The sequence below is a fragment of the Puntigrus tetrazona genome, chromosome 22, assembly GCF_018831695.1.
Source record: "Puntigrus tetrazona isolate hp1 chromosome 22, ASM1883169v1, whole genome shotgun sequence".
Taxonomy (NCBI): Eukaryota; Metazoa; Chordata; class Actinopteri; order Cypriniformes; family Cyprinidae; genus Puntigrus; species Puntigrus tetrazona.
Genome location: NC_056720.1, coordinates 1,112,861 through 1,136,557, shown reverse-complemented (window position 1 = coordinate 1,136,557; position 23,697 = coordinate 1,112,861). Strand labels below are relative to the sequence as shown.

The following is a 23,697-nucleotide window of genomic DNA, read 5'->3' as shown; positions in this document are numbered from 1 at the left end:
CTTTTATTCCCTTTCAGACAAAAATATGAGTTACAAGTACATTTTTAATTAAGAAAGGCTAATTATCACACAGTTAGCTTCAGAATGTTATGTTATGACTTCTAAACATTTGAACATCCTGCAGGATTTGAAAACTATGACAGCGTTTAACGCCACCTCCAAAAAATAAAGATCTAAAACAACGACATTAAATTGTGTAAATTAAATGAAGTGTTTCGTGAACGTATACATAATAACAAATAATTCAAAGATAACATTTAAGGTTCCATTAGTTAAGAAAGAAGCATAGAGTTACCTGCATGTTTAATCGCACAAACCTGGTAGTTTTTTATATAAACATGAACATTGCATGTAAAAAAAACAGTACATACTAATTCATAAGGAAAATAACATCTAATATGGTATTTGGCTACAACTTTAATTTGTATTCTCTAAATATTTCGACTTTAGGTTCACACTAGAAAAGGAGATCAGAGTGGCAAAGAGGTATTATTCTGAAAAGCTTCGCACTCCTCTAGTGACACAGCTTCTGTGCAGAAAGGTCTGAAAGACATCAATTACAAGACACCATCCCCCAGCATTGTGGCAAATCAACAACTGGCAGACGACCTGAACGAGGTCTACTGAAGGTTTGAAAAGAAACCATTCTCACCTCCTGCAAACCCCCTCACCCCCACACCTGCCCTTCAACTCGGAGAAGATGACGTGTGCCAGGTCTTCAGGAAGAACAAAAGAAGAAAGGCACCAGGCCCAGACGGTGTGACTCCAGCCTGTCTGAAAACCTGTGCTGACCAACTGGCCCCCATCTTCACACAGATCTTCAACAGATCACTGGAGATGTGTGTAGTGCCTTCATGCTTCAAACGCTCCACCATCATCCCCATCCCAAAGAAACCCAAAATTACTGGACTTAATGATTTCAGACCCGTGGCTCTAACATCTGTGGTCATGAAAACACTTTAAAAACTGGTCTTGGGTTATCTGAAGGACTTTACAGGACCCCCTGCAGTTTGCCTACAGAGCAAACAGGTCAGTGGATGATGCAGTCAATATGGGACAGCATTATGTTCTCTCCAGTGTGGATCCTCTTATGTTTTTTCAGGTTTCCTGACGTATTGAATCTCTTGTCGCAGTGTGAACACTTGTAAGGTTTCTCTCCAGCGTGGATCCTCTGGTGCCGACTCAAATGTCCAGCTGTAATAAAGGTCTTCTCACACTGGAAGCACATGTAGTCTCTCACACCAGTGTGTATCTTCTGGTGAACTTGTAAAGTCTGCAGTTTGGAAAAACTCTTTCCACACAAAGAACATGAATGTGGCTTCACATTTGAATGTACTTTCATATGCGCCTTCAGTCCTGAAGCCCGCAAAAACGTCTTTCCACATTGATCACATTCATACAGTTTCTCTCTGGTGTGGATGTTCATGTGGTTTTTAAAGTGTGATGATTGTCTGAAACTCTTCCCGCACTGATCACACGTGAACGGTCTCTCTCCGGTGTGGATCATCATGTGAATATTAAGATCACGTTTGCATTTCACACTCCTTCCACACTGAATGCAAGTGAAACTCTTCTCATTTCTTCTTTTCAGGAAATTTTTCTGCAAGAGAGTTTTTTCTCCAGTTTTGACATGATGTCCTTTCTCCTCTGTTAGACCTGAAAGGGTTACAGTATAAATAAATATTTTTCACTTTGGAGAAAGTCTTCCCTTTTATCTATTGTTCTTTTTCCTTACTTTCCTTTCCTTTTAAAAATTCAATGTATGTTTCTACTATAAACACTAAATCTGATGAAATACTGATAACCTTATTGCTCTTCAGCCTCAGTGATACAGAAACAAGACAAACACCAACCTGTTTGTTCTTCAGTGTGTTTCATTCTGCAGGGTTCTGGATCTCTCATGTTCTCTCTGTTTCTGCAGATTTCTCTTCTTCCTGATTCTCTGATGCTCGTCTTCACTTGTAGACTGATGGGAATATTCCAGCATTTATTACTGAACCGCAGTGGGAGGAGCTTCACTGAAGGTGTGATTGTTGTGGGAGGGGTTTCACTGAAGGCGAGAATGTTGTGGGAGGAGTTTCACTGAAGATGTGATTGTTGTGGGAGGAGCTTCACTGAAGGTGTGATTGTTATTTCACTTAGTAAACTCACTTAGTAAATTAAGTCAAGTCAAGTCAAGTCAACTTTATTGTCAAATATGCTCTATGTACAACATACAGCACAGATGAAATTCCTTCCCTTCTGACCTTGCAAACATGCAGAATAAAAGAATAAAGATAAAAGAATAAAAAAACTAAAGTATAATAAAATAATGGTAAAATATCTAAAATATCTAAAATATAAATAGTGCAACATTAAACAGACAGACATTAAACATACAGACAAGGCACTTGTTGGAAAATTAAATTAAGTTAAAGTGAGGTAGTGCGTTGAGGTGCAAAAGTGTAGACCCTGAGACCACAGTGTTTTATACTAATTCACTAATACTAATTCTAATTTTCTAAATTTACATATATACATATATAAAGAAAGCACATCTGCATGTCTGACTGATTTACCTCACAGATTCATCCATTAGTTTTTGGCAATAAACATTGAAACATCATACACATGAATGTATAGGAAAGAAACCTTATTAAAAAAGGAAGAAAAAAACAATTTATTTGATTATAAATGTAAATAAATTCACATACTGTAGTGACTCATGATAAAACAAAACATTTTGAAAGATGGATTCATACTGTAGACTACTCACTCTTCATATATATATATATATATGTGGCAACATTTACACAAAACAGTTGCATGTTGTCAACGTCCTGGTCAATTGCTACATGTTTACATAAATAACGTTACAAATAATCAAATACAGAAAGAACACTGTAAATTGCGGCTTAAATATTTAGTGTTAACAGTAGCCTATTTTAAGTTTGTGTAAACCTCGAAAAGCGAATCTGCGCGGCCGATGACGTCATCACGTCTAGAAAACAACAACAGCAAAAATATGAATCATTGCCTTTATGAAAATAAGCCTTTTCCAAAGTCAATAATTATAGTTAATTAATAATTTGTTTGGTTTTTGTTTGATTAATAAATGTTTTACTACAATGTTTAGTGTAGCAAAACCCTAGTTGATTTTTGGTTGCCAGGGTTTAACAGAAAACACTCCCGCTGTCAAAGTCTGAGCCGAGTCTCAAGTCTTCATTTGTTATTCCGAGTCGAATCTCAAGTCACGTGACTCGAGTCCACACCCCTGTTAAATACTGTTATGATGCTTCTCTGTATCTTGCAAGGAGCTTAATGTGGCAATTCACAGATCTGAAGTCATCAGCGTAATTAATGGGGTGAAAACAGGATCCACTGATGTGAAAAAAAGTTATTTTTTAATGTTGATGAGCCTCAGACTGTTAACACTCGTTAAACAAGCAATTCAGGATCATTTCTGAGTGCTCTACTGAATTATTTCTCAGATGCAGAAATAATGCCACTGATACAACATACAAGAAAACATTATGATTTGTCCATATAAATCTAAATATACTTTGATAACAAAAGAATAGTTCCTGCTAATTTTTATTATGAGAAGATAAATAAAGAGAAAAGCTTCTTCATAGACAGATATTCAGAAATGATCCCATACTGATTAAAATAACTATGTAGAATTATGTGAAATAGTGTAAAGTGAAGACAGTGGCAGAATATCTTACATCTGCAATTTGTAAAATTATTCCCTTTTAGACAAAAGTATGAGTTACAAGTACATTTTTAATTAAGAAAGGCTAATTATCACACAGTTAGCTTCAGAATGTTATGTTATGACTTCAAAACATTTGAACATCCTGCAGGATTTGAAAACTATGACAGCGTTTAACGCCACCTCCAAAAAATAAAACAATCTAAAACAACGACATTAAGTGTTTTGTGAACGTATACATAATAACAAATAATTCCAGTTTGCCTACAGAGCAAACAGGTCAGTGGATGATGCAGTCAATATGGGACAGCATTATGTTCTGCAACACCAGGCACTTATATGAGGATCCTGTTTGTGGACTTCAGCTCGGCCTTCAACACCATCATACCAAACCTACTCCACACCAAATTAACCCAGCTATCGCTGCCCACCTCCGTCTGTCAGTGGATCAGCAGCTTCCTGACAGACAGACAGCAGTTAGTTTGAGGCTGGGAAAATTCTCATCCAGCACTGGAGCCCCTCAGGGTTGTGTCCTCTCCCCACTGCTCTTCTCCCTCTACACCAATGTCTGCACCTCTAAAGACGCCTCTGTCAAACTCCTGAAGTTTGCGGACGACACCACAGTCTTCGGCCTCATACAGGACGGTGACGAGTCTGCTTACAGACAGGAGGTCAAAGAGCTGGCTGAATGGTTCAATCTAAACAGCTTGGAGCTCAACAAGCTCAAAACAGTGGAGATGATAGTGGACTTCAGGAGGAACCCCCCTGCACTCCCCCCACTCGCCATCACGGACAGCACGGTGGTAACAGTGGAGTCATTCAGGTTCCTGGGCACCATCATCTCCCAGGGTGAAAAAGGCCCAGGAGAGATTGTACTTCCTTCGTCAGCTGAGGAAGTTCAACCTGTTCAACCTCCGCAGTCATAGAATTCATCCTCTGCACTTCTACATCTGTCTGGTTCAGCTCAGCTCTCAATTCTGACCTCAGAAGACTACAGAGGGTAGTCAGGACTGCTGAGAGAATCATTAGAACAACCCTCCCCACTCTTCAAGAACTGTACTTATCTAGAATGAACAAAAGGGCTAAGAAACAAAAGGGCCTCACATCCAGCACACTCCATCTTTGAACTGTTGCCGTCTGGTCGATGCTACAGAGCACTGAGTACCAGGACAGCCAGACACAGGAACAGTTTCTTTCCTCAGGCAGTCCATGTCCTGAACACTTGACAACACTATTATACATTATTTATACAGACTTATTATAACATACAGACTTATTTACACTTCAATTTGCACAGAACACTGCACAAAACATAATTCCTGCTTATACTTGAATGTCTATATTGTATTTTTGCTATCTTGTACTTTTTCTATTTTGTATATTTGTATATAATTCTTTTTATAATCTTGTCATCCTGTTGTACTGTAGAGCTTCTGTCACTAAAACAAATTCCTCGTATGTGTAAACATACCTGGAAATAAAGTTGATTCTGAGTCTGATTTATTCTACTAGTATTTGACTTTATTATTATTTTTACAGTGGCACTAAAGCGCCATACTTCTGAAGCCTGCTGATTAGCTTAAACCAGTTAAATCCAGGCTTGTCGACCAGCTAAAACCAGCCTAAACTGGGTTTTTACAGCAGGGGAGGCTACTGTTCACATCAGAACATCTAAAAAAATGAAAAACAACAGCAGCAAAAACAAAGCACTGTCTATTACTAAATTAAAAGCATTAGGCCTAACCTATCCACTTTTTACTGATTAGTTATTTAACCAGTTTTACTACAATGGTTAGTGTAGCAAAACCATGGTTGATTTGTGGTTGCCATGGTTTCTTCAGCACCAATTCGCAATGACTAAAACACTCTATAGGGCTGTTTGCATTCAAATGAACACAGTCGTCATTTCTTTTCGTACAAAAAATTATTCTGGTAGCTTCATATTACGGTTAAACCATAAAATAAATAAAATAAATTTTCTTGTTTAACCTCGGCAAAGTTTAAATTCTGTGGTAGTAAAAAGACCGCATTACATCAGAAATAAATGATGATCCATGTGTGCCACCTGGTGGACTGGAGGGTAGAGATAATATGGTTCAGTTGGCAAGAAAAACACACGTTGAGAATAGAAAAACGTTAATAATAGGGAAAAAAAACGCAAAGTGCTTTAAATACAATGTTTATAAGATTATAAAAAATGCATTATAATAAAGTAAATGAACGTTAAATTAACGCAGGAAATTTAGATGCATCATGTAAGTGCACTACAAATATTAACCTTAAATAAAACCAATTTTAATGGCGAAACCCAACATGACAACTCAAATAATATCACAGAAAAAGAGTACAGGATCACATCAAGAAGTACCTCCAAACAATGAACTGTGCTGAATCTGAAACGACATTTTATTTAAAAGCATGCATGCATACATTTCCCCCAGCATACGTTCAGAAAATAAATCTCTTTTGATTTCATGTCACTTTCTAACACCGCAGCAATCAGTCTTTCAAATCATGTACAATTAGGCTTTGTCAAAAGCGTGCAACTTATTACAGATATTAGTGTTTTTGTGCCTGAGGAGAGAAGCGAACTGACTGAAGCTCTTCCCGCATGGAGTGCAGTGGTATGGTTTCTCTCCGGTGTGGATCCTCTCGTGTGTTTTCAGATGTCCGGTTTGATTGAATCTCTTGTCGCAGTATGAACACTGGAAAGGTTTCTCTCCGCTGTGAACCTTCTGGTGGACTTTCAGTTCGCTGTTCGTTATAAACGACTTCCCGCACTCACCGCATATGTGGTTCTTCAGACCGTCGTGTCTCTTCTGGTGAACCATTAAAGAACCAAGCTCCGTGAAAGCTCTTCCGCTGGCGAACACACATGAGGCTTCTCCCGCGTGTGGATTTTCAAGTGCTTTCTCAGGGACAATGGCGTAAAAAACGTTTTACCGCACTGTTCGCAGTGAAACGGTCTTTCTCCAGAGTGAGAACGCAGATGCGATTTGAGAGCTCTTGCTTGCGTGAACCTCTTTTCGCACAGATCGCATGTGAACGGCTTCTCTCCGGTGTGGATCCTGGTGTGGATCTTGAAGGTTTTTTTATTAGCGAAACTCTTTCCGCAGTAAGTGCACGCATAGGGTCTCTCTCCGGTATGGGTTCTCCGGTGTTCTTGAAAGTTTCTTTCGTATTTGACGCTTTTCCCACAATAATCGCACATGAAGGGCTTTTCTCCGGTGTGAACTCTCAGGTGAACCTGAAGATTGTGTTTGTAGTTGAAAGTCTTGCCGCACTGGGGGCAGGCGAAAGACTTTTTTGGCCTCGGATCTGGTTGTTCTCCTGTTTCGACGTGATGGTGCTTCTCCGCCGCTTCATTCGGTTCTTCATCTTCATTGTTCTCATCCATCAGGACTGAAAATCAAGCGCAAAAAAAAAAAACGCACCAAGAGAAAATTGTAAAGTAAAAAGACTTAGGTTATTGGAGTTAAACCATGATTATCGCAAATAAAACATGTTTTGCAACACTAAAAAGTATAATTAAGTTGAAGTAGTAAAACTTTGGTTGTACAAGTGGTTATAAGTTTTACCGCAAACGTTGTGATTCAGTTTGATTCTTTGATTCTGACTAGTGAAAATGTTATTATTTGATATCATTTCGATTTTTTACCCAGCCCTAGTAATAAACCCACCAAAAATAAACGACATAACCATAAAGCCATTTTCCTATGCCCTTTATGAAGGCATTTCATAATCAAGTAGCTAATTAATTATTTTTCTTTCTTTGTGCACACAACACATTATCATGGGATGCTTCATATTTTCAATAGAACAAGACCACAAATACACAGTGTATGTTTTTCATCTTCATATAATTACAGTGAAATACAAAGGAAAAACTAAATAATCAGAAGTAGTTTTCAAATGTACATCTCTTAACTCTTTTTTTTTTCTTGGAGCAGAATTTCGACAAACCGGAAGTGCAGTAAACTAGTCAGAAAAAGGCGTGCAGAAAAACTAAACAACCTGAACCAAGAGAAAGTACACGATCTGCAATGCCTAAAAGCGTAAAAAAGACAAGTATTAATATTAAAACACCACATAACCAGTGTTTGATAGCAGGGGCTCTGCAGATAACGTGTAGTTACGTTTTATTCGCAAACGATAAACACGCGAATCGATCTCGGGATTTAGGAATAGAGATCGTTCAAATCAAGATCGAAATGGATCAGAAATAATGATTCCGCTCACCCTAAAAACCCCAGTCCAGTCAATCACAGACTAGACACGAGCCGCTTCGTCTCATCGTTCTTCTTTTGCTTTTTTTGGTGGATGACAAAATATTTCGTGGTACGTTTGCGCCTCCTTCTGGACCGGAGCGAGGAGAACAACGACAGAAATACGACAGAAACCACCTCCTCGGATGTTCTCAGCTTATCCAAAGTACTAGTTGAACACATTGTAACATATGTGCTGCTGCTGTGTTCGTATCTTAACTGTTTAGCATTAGTACTTTAGTCATTTACTTGAGTGAAACCGAAACCATATTTTGTACGACAAATTATTGTAGAGTAGAAACTGCAGTGATTTTCCCTCCATTGCATTTACTGTAAGTATCCTTCAGAAATCATTTGCTGTTCGACAAACCATTTTAATATCACTTTCTTTTCAAAAAAGTACCCTTGTAATAATATAAAATAGTACAGCTATATATGTATTAATATAGTATAGTTACTAATACTATTTTTAAAAAAAAAACATAACATGTTCACTTTTATTAGATATCGAAAAAAACATACATATGTTAACTATTTAAATTATAACAATTTTCCAGATTTGCAAAGAAACATTGGGATGTTATTGTATATCGTGATTAATTATGTAAAGTTTAATAATTTCTGTTTAATATGAAGTAAAACAACGTTTGTTTGTTTTTCATGCATAAAAAGTATTTTAATGTTTGTAAGGTATTTAAAATACTAATGCTACCAAGTCTGGAATAATTGAGATTGTTTAATGGTTGCAAAATAATCATATTGTGAAATATTATTACAATTTAAAATAGCTGTTGACCATATCGTAGAATGTAATTTATTTCTGATCAAAGCCGAATTTTCAGCATAATTACTACAATCTTCACTTTCTTTCAAGAACAAAATTACTGACTCTAAACTTTAGTTTTACACACACACACACACACATCTCAGAAAGTTTCTGAAGGTAACGAGCTTATTGCGACAACACAGAGTGATGTTTCTTCTTATGACTCATCAGCTGATTTGATTGGTTGAAGCTCTTCCCACACGCGGTGCAATGATACGGTTTCTCTCCGGTGTGAATCCTCTCGTGAGCTTTCAGGGTTCCTGAGCGAGAGAACCTCTTGTCGCAGTGCGAACACTTATACGGTTTTTCTCCCGTGTGGATCCTCTGGTGCAGTTTCAAGTGCGTGGCCGATAAAAACCCGTTCCCGCACTCGAAGCACACGTGAGTCCTCGCGCCGGTGTGTATCTTCTGATGCTCTTTAAAACCGTCCAGTCGAGCAAAACTCTTCCCACACAGAGAGCACAAGTACGGCTTCTCCTGCGCGTGGACTTGCAAGTGTCTCTTCAGTACAGGCAGCGAAAAAGGAACATTTTAGAGCACTGGTCGCAGCTAAAGGGCCTGACAGCAGAGTGAGTGTAGAGATGCTCTTTAAGACTGCTGACGTGTGTAAAACTCTTCCCACACTGGACACAAGAGTATGGTCTCTCTCCGGTGTGGATCCTCAGGTGCTCCTTAAGATTCTCTTTATAGGTGAAACTCTTTCCGCAGAGATCGCATACGTGCGGCTTTTCTCCGCTGTGGATTTTGATGTGCCTCCTAATGGCCCCCGGGAGCGCAAAACCTCTTCCGCATTGAGGACACGTGAACGGTTTCTCCCCGGTGTGAATCGTTACGTGCCTGTTCAGGCCCGTTTTGTACGCGAAACTCTTGCCGCATTGTTCGCACGTGAACGGTTTATCTCCGGTATGAACTCTTGTGTGATCAACAAGGTTTCCTTTACTCCTGAAACTCTTCCCACATTGAGAACAAGCGAACGGTTTCTCGCCGGTGTGAATTAGCATGTGGCGCTCAAGGCCGATTTTTTGCGTGAAACTCTTTGCACATTGAAAGCAGTTGAAAACCTTTTTGCTTCTTTCTTTTTTTGGGGATTTATGACTCGATGTTTCTCCAGGCATGATATTATATTTCTCCTCAAGCAGTTCTTGCTCTTTCACTTCCATCAAATCTACATAAACATAGTATAAATTAATCATTAAAAGCTTTGCTCTAGATTTAACAGATTCATACAGCCACTATGGTTTTGGCTGTTATTTTAAAGTGCACCGACTTAAACCCAATGAACTGCATGCAGCTTGAATGTTCTCCAGCCTCATCAAAGGCTTAAGAATAAACACCAACCTGTTTGTTCTTTAGTGTGTTTCACTCTGCAGGGATCTCTCATGTTCTCTCTGTCCTTCAATAAACTCTGTCTCTGCAGATTTTATTTCTTCCTGGTGAACTCGATGCCTCAATGTTCCAACATTAATCAGTGAATTGTAAGAGTAAGAAGCAGATCTGCCAAAATTATATCAGTTAAAATACATTGATTTCTCCACGAATTCTCACATTAAGTGTTCATCTAATTGTATACGTTCTAAATATATATCATAAGATACGCATTCTTCATTTATCTATTAGCATGGTTTACGGAATATAGAACCCATGAATCGTTAACTATATTAAGAACTGTCGAATTATTTTTGGAACCATCCATCAAAGCGAAGAAATCAGTGCGTTATATAAGTAACTGCCTGACATCTTTCAGTCATGTTATATTCAAAATAAAACGCTTCATATACGTACTTCGAGAAGTCAATAGCATATAGCATTAGCATTCAACGGTTTTGACCCTTACTGCCGTTTTCAAACAAAGAGCGTGTAACGCTGAAAAGGAATCACCTTAACAACTTTTCTGTTTATAATCGTTTGAAAACCATTTGTTTTTGTGCTAGTTCTCACTATAAGAGACCTGGAACCATTGTGATCAAAAATGTAATTAGTCATAATTTCAATACATATACCGTTTTATTCATTTACTATTTTGCCGCCGACATAACTAAGAAATAACCGTTTGTGAATATGAAGCGTTAAAATAAGCATGTTTCATTATTTCCGTATAGAAAAACAAATCTTGGTATCCTAGACTTCTTAAATGATATATATTTCGCGAACGTCTTTGTTAACACTGCAATCTGACGCCACTTAAAAAAAGAATATTAAAATGAAACCTACATCTTCTCGGTTCCTCCAGCATCATCTTCTTCTACGTTTCATGGTGGCACACAAAACACTTGAAGGTACGTTTCCGCCATCTTCTGGATTAGAAAACACAACGCAAGGAGACACGGGGAACTTGATAAAACGCATTTTGCCGTGCCAGAAAAGTGTACTTGAAACGTACTGTGTATTAATAATAATAAAAACCCCAAACAAACACGTATAGTCTGTTTAAATGTTTTGGTTTTCTAGATATGAACTGCTAAGTTTCTCATGTTCTCCGCTAGGTGTCAGCACGAACATAAACAAAACAATACTGAGTGTCTTGTCAGAATACAAGCATATAAAAGGTATTATATCATAATTTAGTAACAACTAAAACGGCCATAACCTGAAAATAATAACAATTACAACAGCAATAGATACCATTACAGAAAATTTGAATGGTTTCCACCAAAACGCCATTATAAACGTTATCAATTGTTAGCCATTAAAAAAATGTTTTGGGACATATTCCATTAAGACTTAATAAGCCACAAATAGAAGGTTACAGATAACCGATAGCCACCGCAGTTAGGTTAGCGAAATAAAAGTTAAAAGAAAAGAAAGTTCACGTGATTTTTAATGAAGACAAACACACAGTATAGACCTGGTGATAAAACAGTTTATTTGCTGTATTCAGATGCAACGTTGAAACAAAAGGTTTGGTTGAATCCTTTTACGGGATTCAGATTCGCGAGGTACCTTCGAATCGCGCATTTTCCGTGTGAATCAGTAGATAATTTGATCGCTTATTACCAGGCTCTCAGCGGTGTGGCTTTTCTCGTGCGCTTTCAGGTGCGGCGACTGAGCGAAACCCTTCCCACAAAGCGAGCACTTGTACGGTTTCTCTCCCGTGTGAATCCTCTGGTGCTGCTTGAGCTGGTCGGAGGTAATAAAAGCCTTGCCGCATTCATAACACACGTGATCCTTCACACCGCTATGGACCTCCTGATGCCTTTTAAAGCAGTCCACTCGCGCGAAACTCTTTCCGCAGAGAGAGCACAAGAAAGGCTTCTCACCCGAATGAACTCTCAGGTGTCTCTTCAGCGCCGACGCAGTAATGAAATCCTTACCGCATTGATCACAGCTAAAAGACCGTTCGGCGGCGTGAGAGAGCTGGTGATCTTTGAGGCCGTTGACGTGTCGGAAACTCTTCCCACATTGTTCGCAACTGTAAGGCCGCTCTCCAGTGTGGATCGTCATGTGAAAGCGGAGCTTTTCCTTGCGTATGAAGCTCTTCCCGCACTCTTGGCACGTGTGCGGCCTCTCTCCGGTGTGGAGTTTGACGTGCCGCTGCAGGTTGGTGTTCGTCGTGAAGCTCCTTTCGCAATGCAAGCACGCGTAAGGCTTTTTCCCAGTGTGGGTTATCACGTGCCTCTTGAGCCTCGTTTTGCACGCCAAGCGCTTTCCGCACCACTCGCACGTGAAGGGCTTCTCTCCGGTGTGGATTTTTATGTGCCTGTCGAGTCGTTCTTTACACGCGAAACTCTTGGCGCACACAAAACACGCGAAAGGCTTCTCTCCGGTGTGGATTCTTATGTGGCGCTCGAGTCGCGATTTACCTGCAAAACACTTCCCGCACTGAGGGCAGATGTAAGACTTCTTGACTTTGGTTGTTTTTTGCGTGAGGGTCAAAGGTTCTTCATCGGCGATGGAGTGATAACGTTGCTCCTCCACCTCATCCGAGTCTTCACGTTCCTCTTTTACGTCCATCAGACCTAAATGAACATAAGCTGGTAAATCGGGAAGGGAAAATGTGGGAAAACCAAAGAATCTACACACTGAACTTGACCCTGGAGCACAAAACAAGCCGAATAAGCTTTCTACCGATGTATGATTTGTCAGGATATGATAAGAGTTGAGATACAACCAAAAATATGGATTCTGTGGCGCAAAATACCTCTCTTAGTTCTTAGGAATGCATATCACTAATCAAAATATTACGTTTTGATACAAATAGCTCAATGGAACATGATTTTTACGTAATATACTAATGATTGTTGGCATCAAAGACATTTTGAGCCTTTGTATTGATGGTGACTGCTTTAAGTATACCCATACTATTGTGGTCCAGGATTGCAAATATCAAATAATCCACTGATTAATTCAGCAAAACCACTCCACAAAGGTCATTTTGTCATGTATCTGTCCGTGTTGTTTGTTATGCTGCAACCACGTTTAAGATGAATAAACACCAACCTCTTTGTCCTTCAGTATCTTCGTTGGGTTTCATACTGCGAGATTATGGATCATGTTTTCAGTTTTCTCTTAAAAACTATTATTTTTGCGTTTCACCCCTTAACCCAGAGGTATGACAGGCCAGATACATCCCTGCTGCCTTTTGTTCTGAGAACAGCGTTAACAACGTCGCTATAAACTGTCGCGGTCATGTTAAAAAGCGAAGTAATGACCGCTGATGTAGTTAACGACATCGTGCGGTCTCTCCATACGGAGTGATTTACGATCAGCAGGACATCGGCGCATTTTACATCGAGATGTTTACGTTTTGCTGTCAGTTTCAGCGATATATGCGTTCCACCTCGCGCGGCTACAACAGACAGTTAAACGTTATCCGTTCCGAACGCGTATCCTGATTATGACAAGTATCACCAGTAAAGTAACATATTAGCTATTTCGACACGACTAACAGCAGCGGCTGGCCGGTCCGGAAGAACAAACGTTCCGTGTGGCCACGCCCACTCTTACGTACAAGGGCTGCGTTCTATTCGCTCTGCTCTTCTTCAGCTCTTCAACTCTTCTGCTCTCCTTCAGCTCTTCAACTCATTCCTTAAATGATTGGGTGCATAAAAGTGTTCCCTGAAATTTTTATGTGGTTAATACTTATATTAACAAACATATTAATCGTTAATATTACTTCAAAATCAGCAATCAAACATCTTGCAGACAGTTGCATAAATCTAGCCTCTATGTTAAGAACATGGGATAGTCGGTGTTATTTTCTTGGATTAAATTTAGGTCTACATTTTTAGGTCTATATTTACGACCAGTATGCATAAAAATATCAGACTCAACTAGACTCAATATTTGATGCAACTGGCCCTTGTTCCGCTCTTCTGGATCTGATACAACACATCTTAAGGCTAAAAGTAGCTCTAACTCGCTGATTTAGGACAAAATCAGGATTTGGCTGCCTAAAAGATTCAGTCATGATGAGACGTTTGAATACACATATCTGGCTTTTGAATGCAGACTTTGGTGTTTTGGTGAATCTGATCGATATATCTCTTTGAAGCACTTATACGTTTACCTTGGCTTCCGCCTTATCTTCTGAAGAAGTGTAAAAGCCCAGATCAATGTTTTGCGACATTTAAGTTACGTTATAATGAGAGCATACAGCAATTCTCGTTTTCAGATGGTTCCTTAAGCATGCAAGGACTCCTGCTGAAAGACAAACATCTCCTTCCATTGATAGTTTTAATTAAAAACATGCATTTACATTACATTAGATCACCTGCTGCTTCTAGAGAAGTCATCTCTGATATGAAAGTATGATTAATATTCATATAAACAAATAAATACAAAGACGTTGTACGATCTGTGCCAGAACACGAAACACTGCTGTAATTATAAAATGTTTATTATAAAATAAATGAATATAGCATATAAAATATAGGACATTATACCTAGATAGCACACATATGTCTGTAAGTCTGTCCAGAACTAACCATTAGGCCACAATTTCCCCCAAAAAGAGGAATATCTAAAGCCTTTTAGCCATTGAAACCTAAATCACGAAGCACAGTTTATATTGCGATAATTACCAGCTACTTTTTCTCTTTTACATGGCTGAACAAATAAATATGTGGATATGAAATATTGATTTGACTTAATTATGGCTTAACAACAATAAAAACACAGTTACAATCACAAACACACACACTACACTCAATATAAATGGAAAACTCTTTTTTTTTAACACTACATCTGAAGAAAGAAACAAAATCATAAAAACGCTTGGAGCTCCAGTGAGCCACAGCTTCCTCAAAAAAAGCTGATCATTATTACTCTAAAGAGATTTCAGAGTTTCTCTGTGCATACAACTGTGCCGTCTTATATTTTATTCCCATTAATTTTCATATAAACCCAATCAGTGAATACAAACATATTGAATATCTGTGCCAGGAACAAGAAATACTTCTGTGATCATATCAAACGCTGAGTGCATGTGAACGTCTTAAGATTTGAGCTGTTCAGATTTGGTCCTTGAGGAAGTGGAATAAAGAAGCGAGTATTTCTATTTTTCTTGTGGTGAAACATGCAGTTCAGCTCTTCTGGATCTGATGTCATAAACCAGAACAACAACCGCAGCGACCGCAGCCACGCCCATCAGAGCGGAGACGACCAATCGGATCACAGCTTCAGCAGAATCACAACCAATGACAGAAGAGTCTGAGGAATAAAGTTCAGCTCTGTTAGTAACACTGTAGATTGATCACAGCTATATTATTTGTTATAGTAGCTCAAACTAAGCATGAAGTTAAAAATAAAGTTTGTTTTATGGTTATTATGAACTGTGACTCACCAGAGACGGTAAGATTGAATCTGTACGTGCTCTTTCTGCTGCCGACGGTCACTTGATAAAGTCCAGAGTCTGTGTTTCTGGTGTTGGTGATGGTCAGAGATCCAGTCTGATAATCCAGCTTCAGTCTGTCTCTGAACCTCCCGTCAAGAACATCGTAAGTGGAGAGTCTTCCATTGTCTTTATTGATTTGAGCTACACAAATCTCTGGCTGTCCAAATGTCCATGTTATCTGCTCATTTTTCTTTAGTTCAGTGTGAGTCTGTAGAGAGACGGACTCTCCCTCCATCACCGACACTGACTTCACTGAATCAGGAAACACACCTGAACAAAACATACACAAACAGGTTCTGTCACCGCCACAAATCCTTTCGTTTACTTGCCATCTAAGCTCCTCTTCCATTATATTGACTCTCACATCACACAGACCGGTGCACTTCACCCTGGACTACATCTCCGCATCGCTCTGATTGGACTCACATGCATTGTTTAGCATTTAACTGATGCCTGGACTATTGCTGTATACCTGGATTATCTCTCTTTACACATAGTAACACCACTTCATTGTCCTAAAAGAACTTAAGAGACTTTACCAGTAACTTCAAAAATGGCCTTCTTAGCCTACAACAGTTACTTCCCTGTTTTCAAAAGCGTTTGCTGCATGGCTTAACCCTTTAAGCCCTGAAGGCATTTTATGAGCGACTTACAAAAGAGCAAAGACTCGTAACTCCAAAACTACAGCAAGGAGAGTCAAAAAGTTGGTTTAGCTCAAAAGAAAACTTACAGTTGGATATTTTTGTTCTGAGATGCTTTTTAAAAAAAATTGGGGAAAATTGCATTTAATTTGACAAAGTAATATTTCATGAAGGGGGTCATTCATTTTTAGTGATGTTCCTCTGTATGTGACTTGTATCTAGTGGTAATCACATATACAAATCAAACGTTTCCCACAAAGGTAGACACTCGCAACAACTCCAAATCTCTAGCAAGGAGAGTCAAAAAGCATTTGTCGCCAGTGGAGGAACTCTAAATTTTTTTTTCCGTTTCTCCCCCAAAAACAAACAAAAACAGAATTCAGGTTAATTTTAAATTAACGGGCAATATTTGATTTCTACACGCAATTATACAGCCTTCACGCTGTGACTTATCCCAAAGTGATTTAATGTCAAATAATCTGTATATAGACACTTATAGGCTCAGTTGTGATGGGATGAGTTGTGTCACTGTCTATTGGTTCACGTTGTGGCATGTGACAGAAAGATCTTCCAGGAAACCGAGACACGTAAAAACTCCAAATTAAATATTAAATTAAATACAAAAGTTATGACCGCTGCATTCTGTGCACTTCGATACTAGTCTGTGCTTGACTGAAGTCACGTTTGTCTTCTTATTACTTTACCAAGTTTATTTAACCCATTGGTCCCGTGTAAAGCGTGAACTGAGGAATCTACTCCTCCGTGATGTTGTTCTACAAGCTTATTACCTTTCTTTTTCCAAAGGGAACACACACACACACAGTCTTGCTCACATTTGTACATGACTCTGTAACTGTGACTCACCAGAGACGGTAAGATTGAATCTGTACGTGCTCTTTCTGCTGCCGACGCTCACTTCATAAAGTCCAGAGTCTGTGTTTCTGGTGTTGGTGATGGTCAGAGATCCAGTCTGATAATCCAGCTTCAGTCTGTCTCTGAACCTTCCGTCATATGTGGTGAATCTTGCATCCTCTTTATCAATTAGAGCTATGAGAGTCTCTGGGTGTCCGAATGTCCACGTTACAAGATCCCTCGCCTGTAGTTCAGTGTGAGTCTGTAGAGAGACGGACTCTCCCTCCATCACCGACACTGACTTCACTGAATCAGCAAACACACCTGAACAAAACATACACAGACAGGATCTGTCACAGCTTTAAAGAACTTACTGGCTTACTGGAGCGAACAGTTTGAAATTTACATTTGAAGTAAATAAACAACAAAAGCAATTTATCGTTGAGTGCTTGTGGGGATTTTGCATAAAAGATTGTACACTTTTACTTCAGACGTGAATCACGCCACGACTGAAATTAAAGCTGCTGCGTTTGGAGCTCCAGCGTTTTTACATAAAGGACAAAACAAACGAACACACGTTTCAAACTCACCAGCCAGACGCCACAAACATAAACAGAAGCAGAACCTGCCAAGCATCTTCAACGGTCCACAAAGACAAACTCTTCAGAGTGGGTTCAGTAATAAGACGACAGATGAGCTGAAGTGAAACTGTCTACGAAGATGACAGCCTATATATTCCTGGCTATTGTGTGTAACCGTCCAGCTCTTTCTGCTGATTTATTTACACTCTGAACATTGACACATCCAGGCCACAGCTTCCTATGGCTCTCTTCAACTCGTTTGTACTTCATTTCTCTAAAGACTTCACGGAGCAGGAAGAGACCTGCTCTAACTGTGTCTACAAAAGTTGCCTCTTTTATTTTATTTAATTATTAATCTATGTATTTTTTTTTTAAATCAATGAAAAAAAAGATTCCCTCGTGAGCTTTCTTTACATTTCAGTAGTTTTGAAAATGAGGAATTTATATGATTTATCTTTTTACAGGACCAGCCTACTGGCCAAAAAAAAATAATAATGGATGGGAATTTGACTTATTTTTCATTATCATCATTTACGTGTACATGTGCCGCTAACATTACGAAGTAAAACGAACGAGCCCGACTGCAGTAATAAACACAAACAACGATATCAGTACTAAAATAATGACTGCGACACAAGATGGCGCGAGATGCGTTCACATGAACCGAGAGGAGCACGAGTCTGCGATCTTAAACACAACGCTACTACGGACGATAAATATTAAGAAATACTTGAAGTCACTGACCAATCATAATCGAGTATTTTTCAAAGCCGTGTGATAAACGCTTTTGCTTAGGTCCGGATGTTGAGCACACAGCTGCAGGTGTTTTTGTCTTAGCTGTCCATGTAGGGAAAGCTCTCGGGTTAAATTAAGTAATGCATTTTCATTTTGGGGTGAGCTAACACTTAATAAGTACACGGTTCTCCGCTTTTTCAAGGTAAATGCTTTTTTTAAATTTTCATAATAGAAAATGTACAGTATGTATACGGTGCATTAGCAAAAATGACGAAAATAAATAAATACAGGCAGCATCTATTTGCAGTGTAGATAGCAATTAGAAGTACAATTAGCATATTTTCTTAGCATGGATGCTATATACTACTAATTGCGCCTCATTATTGAAGTACATTATAAAACAAAATGCAACTTATTGAGTGTAAATGTTAATTTTAATTCAAATGATTAAATGGATGCCATGGCTGACGTCCTCCCTGCACCCACCCTAACCCTACCAAACACTTTATTTTAAACGTTTTAATTATCAGCGACACAAATTACACTGTAAGTAAATTGGAACCGTGGTTACATCCACACCAGGTTAAAGACACATCTTTCAGATAGCTGTATCCTCAGATGGCTATACTAAGCAGGTCGCTAATCAGTGTTGGCTAGCAAACACCATGCTATTGACCAGAGGCTCACAGGAGGGAGATCCAGACCATCAGTACATTATTAGCTAAAGACAGAACACATGAAACACCATTAGTCTAGCATCGAAGACTGATGTCACGTAAGCTTATAAATATATCCACAGCCAGCGAGACTCTCTCCACACAATAACATGCTTATTAGAGAGACGCGGCTGAGCTGAATATGGCTCCACTTGCTGTCTCACAAGATTGGGATGACAGTTAATCTCCATAAAAACCCAGATACACTATCCATATGACCCTGTAGCGCTAAAAAGATATTAAAGCACTCAAGCTCGAACAAAAATCTGTCAAACCTCTTCAAGGGACTGAGTCTACAAATAGCTGAAACGATGATGTGAGGCTGCTCTGTAGTAAAGCCGTGAAAATGATCTACTTTCTAAAGAGCCGTCTATTTATTATTCAGTGTTGTTGTGTGACTGTACCTCTCTTTTGTGTGCTAGAGTAGACCACAGCTTCCTGTAGATCAGTGGCATCATGTTCAATAGAAATAAACTGGCACCACATGTTAAAAGCGCCTTAAAGCAGCGTTTGATCCTGAAAGTTTCGCTCTGCTCTCCCCTGTGATTGTTTAGGGTCTAAAATAACCCAAGACTTCTGCTTTCCTCTCCTAACTCAGTTACGTGGACTTCATTTACTGCTACAAATATATGGCTTTCAGATAAGCATGATTTAAGGCACTTCCACTAATACCAACAAGGTTTTCTGGTCTATTCAACAGAATGTTGTGGTCGATGGTGTATAATAACGAGATACAACCACGATCAGATGATAGAAGCAGGCCTTTGTAACTCTAATGAGAGCAGTCTCAGTACTATGATATGGTCTGAATCCTGACTGGAAATCCTCACAGATACCATTTTCTCTAAAACAAATTATTACCTTTTTTGTACCTTTCATACAAAAGGGGGGTTCGAGATCAGCCTGTAATTAACTAGATCTAATCACAGGCTTAATAACAGCCAGTTTGAAGATTTTGGAGACATGTCCTAATGACAATGACGAATTATACAAAGGTGCTGAATTCTTTTCCTTAATCTTCCTTGAGTGTAAAGAAGCAACTGCGTAGAAGTTCTAGAAAAGAGAGTCTATAGTCTCTAGAATCTAATCTATAGCACTGATATGCTGAGAAATTGAGATAAATCGGAAAGGTTACTTATAAAGTAGTCCCTTGCGGTGGAAATCCTAATGCATCTTTTTCATGATCAACATGGATATTAAAATCAGCAATGATTAAGACTTTATCTGCAGCCAGCTCCGATAGAAAATCAACACATTGTTTAATAAATTCTGCATGGTCTTTTACACAACTCTACTTCTCGTTCCAACCAGATGATCCGATGGTAGCTGTTTGCATTTGTAGCCTGTCTGAGAGACACTTCTAGCTGGATGAAGGACAGATCACACCTTCTCTGTACAGCTGGGTTCGTCAACCATTACTCCTTCCAGGACAGTTAAGCTTAATAAACCATATTGCTATAACCTGCAGATTTGCCTGAACATTAGGAAGACACACAACTCCTTGTCCAAGCTCTTGTTCTCTCCAGACTGGACTATTGTAATGCTCTCTTGGCCTCTGCAGCTGATAGCTTTTGGATGTTTTTGGATTGCATTAAAAGCAGAGCTGGATTCAACAAAAAGAATCCTAGCAAAGTGACCCTCGGAGTCCAGATGTTGAAAGACAAGCCACAACGTCATAAACAGAAGACACTTTTACCTCCGATGAGAATCACTTCGCGACTAAAACCGCTAAGCTTCGGTGCCTTATCTAAAGGGGAAAAAACCCATAAAGGAAACTCACATCAGATAAAATAAGTGTTAATGCTTGTTAAATCCAACCCTCCTTTTTTGATGATTACTTCACACTCGCTCTAGTAGACCGCAGCTTCCTGTTTTGCTCAGTTGTGTCATTTTCAGCAGAAATAAACTGATCTATAACATGATCAGTGAGCAAAAAAGCCATGAGATGCTGAGATCCTGAGAGAGTTTGGCTCCGTCTTCAGCTCATTCGTTGATCGCTTCTTATCAGATGCTGCTAGAACTGTGTTCAGAAAATGTTTATTTCCCTAATATTTTCATATAATTAACATTCACGTAAACATATTCAATGTATACAGACATGCCAGGATATTGGGAATGCGTGCCAGGAACAGGAAACACCGCTGAAATCATATAAGATATTTATTATAGAATAGATCATCTAGAGATTATATCAAGCTTTGCCTCTTTGTTGTGGAATTGTGTTTTTTGGATCGGCTGCTCAGGGTTGATTAAAACTAATATTTTGAAGAGTATTTGTGGCAGTCGGTCGCCTCGCAAGCCTACGTCTTAGAATATATGACACAAATATAATTTTACTTGCTCAAAATATGATTTATTTTTACTTATTTTAATGTTTAATGTTCAAATTAAGATTCAAACTAATAAACGAAGCTCGGGGTTTAGTTATAGAATATAGAAAGAATATAGAAAGATATTAGAAATCAGTAAAGGCTAATCAAGGACCCAGTTCAGCTCTTCTGGATCTGATGTCATAAACCAGAACAACAACCGCAGCGACCGCAGCCACGCCCATCAGAGCGGAGACGACCAATCGGATCACAGCTTCAGCAGAATCACAACCAATGACAGAAGAGTCTGAGGAATAAAGTTCAGCTCTGTTAGTAACACTGTAGATTGATCACAGCTATATTATTTGTTATAGTAGCTCAAACTAAGCATGACGTTAAAAATAAAGTTTGTTTTATGGTTATTATGAGCTGTGACTGACCAGAGACGGTAAGATTGAATCTGTACGTGCTCTTTCTGCTGCCGACGCTCACTTCATAAAGTCCAGAGTCTGTGTTTCTGGTGTTGGTGATGGTCAGAGATCCAGTCTGATGATCCAGCTTCAGTCTGTCTCTGAACCTCCCGTCGAGAACATCGTAAGTGGAGAACATTTTTATTTTTTCACTGATTTCAGCTATTTCAGTTCTTGAAAGTCCAAATGTCCATGTTATCTGCTCATTTGTCTTTAGTTCAGTGTGAGTCTGTAGAGAGACGGACTCTCCCTCCATCACCGACACTGACTTCACTGAATCAGGAAACACACCTGAACAAAACATACACAAACAGGGCTGTTCACAGAATTGTTATTATTATGACTGAAGTGACTAGTCATATGCTCAAATACCATTAACAAACAGTATCAAATTCTGATGTTTCAAAGCTGAATTAAAGTCATAAACTTACTTAAGATGAGAATCACATCATAGCTCATATTAAAGCCGCTTCTGTTTGAGCTTCAGTGATTTTGACTAGCCTTGAGCACACAGATGCTAGTTTAGAGCGCTCTGAATTCAGTGACATTAGAACGAAGTTAGGGCCTAAACAAATACACACACACACCTGTGCTCAACAGGAAGTGTTTGCAAGATCGTCCCAGGCCTGAAAGGTGTCTCAAATAGCACTTCAGAGCGGTATTCAGGGCTAAGCATATCCCATCGTGCATCATGTTCAGAAACTTGTGTGCCTTGTAAACTTCGCCGATGAGTGTAAATGCTCGAACACACGGGGAAACAAAAATTATCGCATGTGAATATCATCAGCATCGCTCATTGTTCATACCAGAGCGATTTTCTCTTCGAATAAATCAGCCATTTACTTTGATTATTTAAACAAGTGCAACTCAACCACAAGCAACGGCGTTTTTCTCGGAGGTAACGTTACTTACACACTTCTCCAGCATCTCCAGTTTCCGCAACTTTTTTCGAATATGACTTTTTTCGACTAGGTCATCCGGGGATTTCTCAGCTACTGTTTTTCGCAGGCTACCAATTCGGACATACTACTCGCCTTGTTTTTCGCATGCTATATAGTAGGGAAGCATGCGATTTCAGATGCAGCACAAGCCAATTTTTTTAAATGACGCTTTAAGCTTCACATTTTACACGTCGGTGTGCGTACTCACATTGGTGACTTTTGTTTAGTCACAAGTCGTTAAACGTTGCGATATTCGCAAGGGATAATCCCCCCGCTGCCTTAAGCCTTAATTTCATTAACTATGCACCAAAACCTTTTTAAACAAAGATATTGTGAACTTTAACTTACGAAAATATCTCACAAATGGCTGTAATTGCGACTCACCATAGACGCTAACATTGAATCTGTGTGTGGTCTCTCTTGTCGTGCCCCTGATGATGTCCACTTCATAAAGTCCAGAGTCTGTGTTTCTGGCGTTGGTGATGGTCAGAGATCCAGTCTGATGATCCAGCATCAGTCTGTCTCTGAACCTCCGTCAAGAACATCAAATGTGGAGAAGACTCCAGTACGTTTAATTATTTGAGCTATAAGCGTCTCTGGATGTCTAAATACCCATGTAATCACATTATCTGTCTGTAATTCAATGTGAGTCTGTAGAAAGACTGAATCTCCTTCCATCACTGACTTCATTGAGTCTGAATCAGCAAAAACTCCTGAACAACAAACACAAAGTCAGATTAAGGCTATTAACTAGCTTTACGATAGCTTACTGCAGTAAACAGTTTGAAATGTGCATTTGAGACCAGTAATATCCAAACACATATTTATTGATCCA

General features: G+C 39.1%; 3 protein-coding genes and 2 pseudogenes across 4 annotated transcripts; all 5 read right to left on the bottom strand.

Annotated features, from left to right (window-relative positions):
* Nucleotides 1-452: 452 nt before the first annotated feature.
* LOC122328116 (gastrula zinc finger protein XlCGF49.1-like) lies at nucleotides 453-2,087 on the bottom strand. Its single transcript, XM_043223827.1, has 3 exons — nucleotides 1,854-2,087; nucleotides 1,045-1,617; nucleotides 453-457 (listed from the first exon to the last, which is right to left on the bottom strand). The coding sequence occupies exons 1-3, from the start codon at nucleotides 1,900-1,902 to the stop codon at nucleotides 453-455; spliced, it is 627 nt and encodes a 208-aa protein (XP_043079762.1). The 5' UTR covers nucleotides 1,903-2,087.
* A 3,995-nt stretch (nucleotides 2,088-6,082) lies between these two features.
* Nucleotides 6,083-8,225, bottom strand: LOC122327974 (annotated as a pseudogene).
* A 409-nt stretch (nucleotides 8,226-8,634) lies between these two features.
* Nucleotides 8,635-11,084, bottom strand: LOC122327959 (annotated as a pseudogene).
* Nucleotides 11,085-11,627: 543 nt separating this feature from the next.
* On the bottom strand, nucleotides 11,628-13,708 carry LOC122327961 (gastrula zinc finger protein XlCGF8.2DB-like). 2 transcript variants are annotated; one of them, XM_043223674.1, is made up of 2 exons: nucleotides 13,223-13,708; nucleotides 11,628-12,756 (listed from the first exon to the last, which is right to left on the bottom strand). In XM_043223674.1, the coding sequence occupies exons 1-2, from the start codon at nucleotides 13,254-13,256 to the stop codon at nucleotides 11,753-11,755; spliced, it is 1,038 nt and encodes a 345-aa protein (XP_043079609.1). In that variant the 5' UTR covers nucleotides 13,257-13,708; the 3' UTR covers nucleotides 11,628-11,752. The 2 variants fall into 2 exon arrangements, with proteins under 2 accessions (XP_043079609.1, XP_043079610.1); XM_043223675.1 differs by having other exon boundaries at nucleotides 11,628-12,741.
* A 1,183-nt stretch (nucleotides 13,709-14,891) lies between these two features.
* On the bottom strand, nucleotides 14,892-23,394 carry LOC122328115 (the record flags this gene model as incomplete). The annotated part of the gene is made up of 5 exons (XM_043223825.1): nucleotides 14,892-15,433; nucleotides 15,567-15,887; nucleotides 17,123-17,259; nucleotides 22,029-22,212; nucleotides 23,247-23,394. Coding segments are annotated over 5 exons (945 nt in total), but the record flags the coding sequence as incomplete, so codon positions are not given.
* Nucleotides 23,395-23,697: the final 303 nt, after the last annotated feature.

What these genes read in the sequence shown, in the direction of transcription:
- LOC122328116 (XM_043223827.1), bottom strand. Translation starts at nt 1,902, where the DNA reads ATGAGAGATCCAGAACCCTGCAGAATGAAACACACTGAAGAACAAACA. An exon ending in ACACACTGAAGAACAAACAG is followed by an intron (nt 1,618 to 1,853) that starts GTTGGTGTTTGT and finishes TCAAAACTGGAG; the next exon opens with AAAAAACTCTCTTGCAGAAA.
- LOC122327961 (XM_043223674.1), bottom strand. Translation starts at nt 13,256, where the DNA reads ATGAAACCCAACGAAGATACTGAAGGACAAAGAG. An exon ending in AGATACTGAAGGACAAAGAG is followed by an intron (nt 12,757 to 13,222) that starts GTTGGTGTTTAT and finishes CCGATTTACCAG; the next exon opens with CTTATGTTCATTTAGGTCTG.